Source organism: Bufo gargarizans, chromosome 2, assembly GCF_014858855.1.
Source record: "Bufo gargarizans isolate SCDJY-AF-19 chromosome 2, ASM1485885v1, whole genome shotgun sequence".
NCBI lineage: Eukaryota > Metazoa > Chordata > Amphibia > Anura > Bufonidae > Bufo > Bufo gargarizans.
In genome coordinates, this window is record NC_058081.1 from 13,946,999 (window position 1) to 13,949,701 (window position 2,703).

At 35.0% G+C, this 2,703-nt stretch overlaps 1 protein-coding gene across 1 annotated transcript; it reads left to right on the forward strand.

Annotated features, from left to right (window-relative positions):
* The first annotated feature begins 1,016 nt into the window (after positions 1-1,016).
* Positions 1,017-2,109, forward strand: LOC122925465 (olfactory receptor 1468-like). The gene is made up of 2 exons (XM_044276822.1): positions 1,017-1,043; positions 1,174-2,109. The coding sequence occupies exons 1-2, from the start codon at positions 1,017-1,019 to the stop codon at positions 2,107-2,109; spliced, it is 963 nt and encodes a 320-aa protein (XP_044132757.1).
* The last annotated feature ends 594 nt before the right edge of the window (positions 2,110-2,703 follow it).

Here is a 2,703-nt window from a genome sequence, read left to right on the forward strand (position 1 = left end):
CATAGGATTACAGTGAGTCAGACTACAGAAAGCTAAGTTGCAGCCTACAACAGAAAGCTAAAGGAAAAGTTTATATTTAAGCCAGCCAACAAAGCAGAGCTGAACGAGTTCATATATAGCAGAGCTAAGAGTGTTTGCTTGCCAGAACTTCATGCCAAAGCTTGCTGGAAACCAAGACCAAGTTTGTATATTGTTGGGATTACCGTTTACCCAAATAAAGTGTGGACTAAATAATTATTTCATCATCCAAGTTAACTACCTCTTTTGCACTGCAATTGACGACCACATCGTATTTAGAATATAGTGATATATATATTAGTAATTTTGAATATTCAAGATTTTTTTTTTGTGAATTTCCATAATGCAAATTTTTATCGCAAATTTTTCAATTGCCGAGTAAAAACATGATTCCTCCCTGCTTCTTGCTTGTGGGCCAATAACTCATTGGCCCACAAGCAAGAATCAGGGAGGAATCATGACTTTAAATGGTAAAAATGATAAATTTTATAAATAACTAATATATAGCACTATATCGAATATATTAGTTTTTTCAAATATTCGTAATATTCTAAAACAAGAATATATAGCAATATAGCGAATATTTGAAAAAAAAACTAATATAGAGCAATTTAGCTAATATAGTGCTATAATCTTCTTTGTCTAATAGTTGTAATTTTTTTCTCATCTGCAGTTCAGATTGGAAAAAAAAAATAAACTTTTGAAAAAAAAGATTATAGCACTATATTAGCTAAATTGCTCTTTATTAGTTTTTTTTTAATATTCACTATATTGCTATATATTCTTGTTTTAGAATATTACAAATATTCGAAAAAAACGAATATATTCAATTTAGTGGTATGACTCATTGGCCCACAAGCAAGAAGCAGGGAGGAATCATGTTTTTGCTCGGCAATTGAAAATTTTTCAAAAAAAATTTGCATTACACTGGCCTCAGCATTACCATTTTCTGCCTTTGCCCTAATGTGGTATCATCTCAGAAATCTCCATTTGTAAGGATGAGAGATTTCGGCTACCAACATAAGGTTCATGCTCCATATCTAGTGGATGCCATAGTCTTATGTCTATTAATCTGGTTTTAAAAAATAAAAATAAAAATAACAGCCTGGCTTAATATTATTAGATGTTTCCTTTAATTTCTTACTGTACTTGCAGACAAATCTGACTGTGGTCGCGGAGTTTCTCCTTTTAGGATTTCAAGGCAGCCAACTTTTGAGAAATTTTCTATTTCTTCTGTTCCTTGTTGTTTTTGTTGCCACAATATGTGGGAACCTCCTGATCATCACCCTCGTGTCCACCAGCCAGAATCTTCACACCCCAATGTATTTCTTCATCTCACAACTTTCCATCAGTGACATCCTATTACCCACAACTATTGTCCCCAACCTGCTCCACATCCTACTGAATAATGGAGGAACCGTCAGTTTTATTGGTTGTTTGACTCAATTTTATTTTTTTGATTGCACTGAAGCATTAGAGTGTTTTCTTCTCGCTGTGATGTCTTATGACAGATATGTGGCCATCTGTAATCCCCTCCGTTACACCTCCATCATGACGAATAGATTTTGTGTTACATCAATCATTATTAGTTGGTTGATGGGTAATGGTATTTCATTCATTGGTACCATAACATTATCAAAACTGAACTTTTGTGGGTCAAATATCATCGACCATTTATTCTGTGACATTGTCCCCTTACTAGACCTGTCCTGTTCTGACACCTTCTCTGTTCACTTGGTGATTTTTGTTTTGGGAGCTCCAACTGTAATAGTCCCAACCTCAATCATTGTAGTGTCTTATACTTACATTGTTATATCAGTCTTAAGGATCCCATCCAATGCTGGTAGACAGAAAGCCTTCTCCACCTGTAGCTCCCACCTCATTGTGGTCTCCATTTTTTATGGGACTATATTTAGTGTTTATGTTTTACCTAAGAGAGAACAAACTTGGGTCACTAGTAAGATCCTCTCTCTGCTGTATACTGTACTTACTCCATTTATTAACCCCATTATATACAGTCTGAAGAATAAAGACATCAAGAAAGCCGTACAGCAAACATTACATAAACTCATATCCCGTAATAAACATTAATACACATTTAGAGACAAGCAAATCACTCAAAATTTTAATTGTTCAACCATTTGATTTGAGTGCAAATTGACTCTACCCAAATCAAAACTGCTCTAACTGGCCTAAAAATGTTTGTATAACACTAGTCTCATAGGACCCATATTCTCTCTTTTTTTTAGTTTTGTTCCTCTCTCTCTCAGTTTCAGAACTTGAGATCTTACAAAATAAGGGAGGAATTTGATTCAATTAGAATTGATTTGCTCATCTCTAATTGATGCTGAGTCGCTCACTAGTGATCAGCGGATCTGGATTTCAGGATTAATTTGATTAGCCCCAAAGCCGAATTTCCTCCTGCTTCGTGGTAGCAAATTGATTTAACCTGAAATAGTGTAAAACATAAATAAATAATTGCGACTGCTACCATTTTGCTTGAAGATCTTGCATGAAATCCCATGCGTCCTGTCAACTGGACTTTACATTCTATTTACAAAGTTAGAGGTAGGTGGAGAGTCCTTAAAAATGATTTCAGGGATTTAGGTCAAAAGCTGAGGGCAAGGACCTCAAAGGTAGTATTTTCCGAAATACTGCCTGTACCACGAGCCACACAAGAAAGGC

Bases quoted from the DNA above. Each gene is read 5' to 3' on its own strand.
- LOC122925465 (XM_044276822.1), top strand. From the start codon at position 1,017: ATGAGAGATTTCGGCTACCAACATAAG. The intron at 1,044-1,173 runs GTTCATGCTCCA...CTGTACTTGCAG, and splicing joins ATTTCGGCTACCAACATAAG to ACAAATCTGACTGTGGTCGC.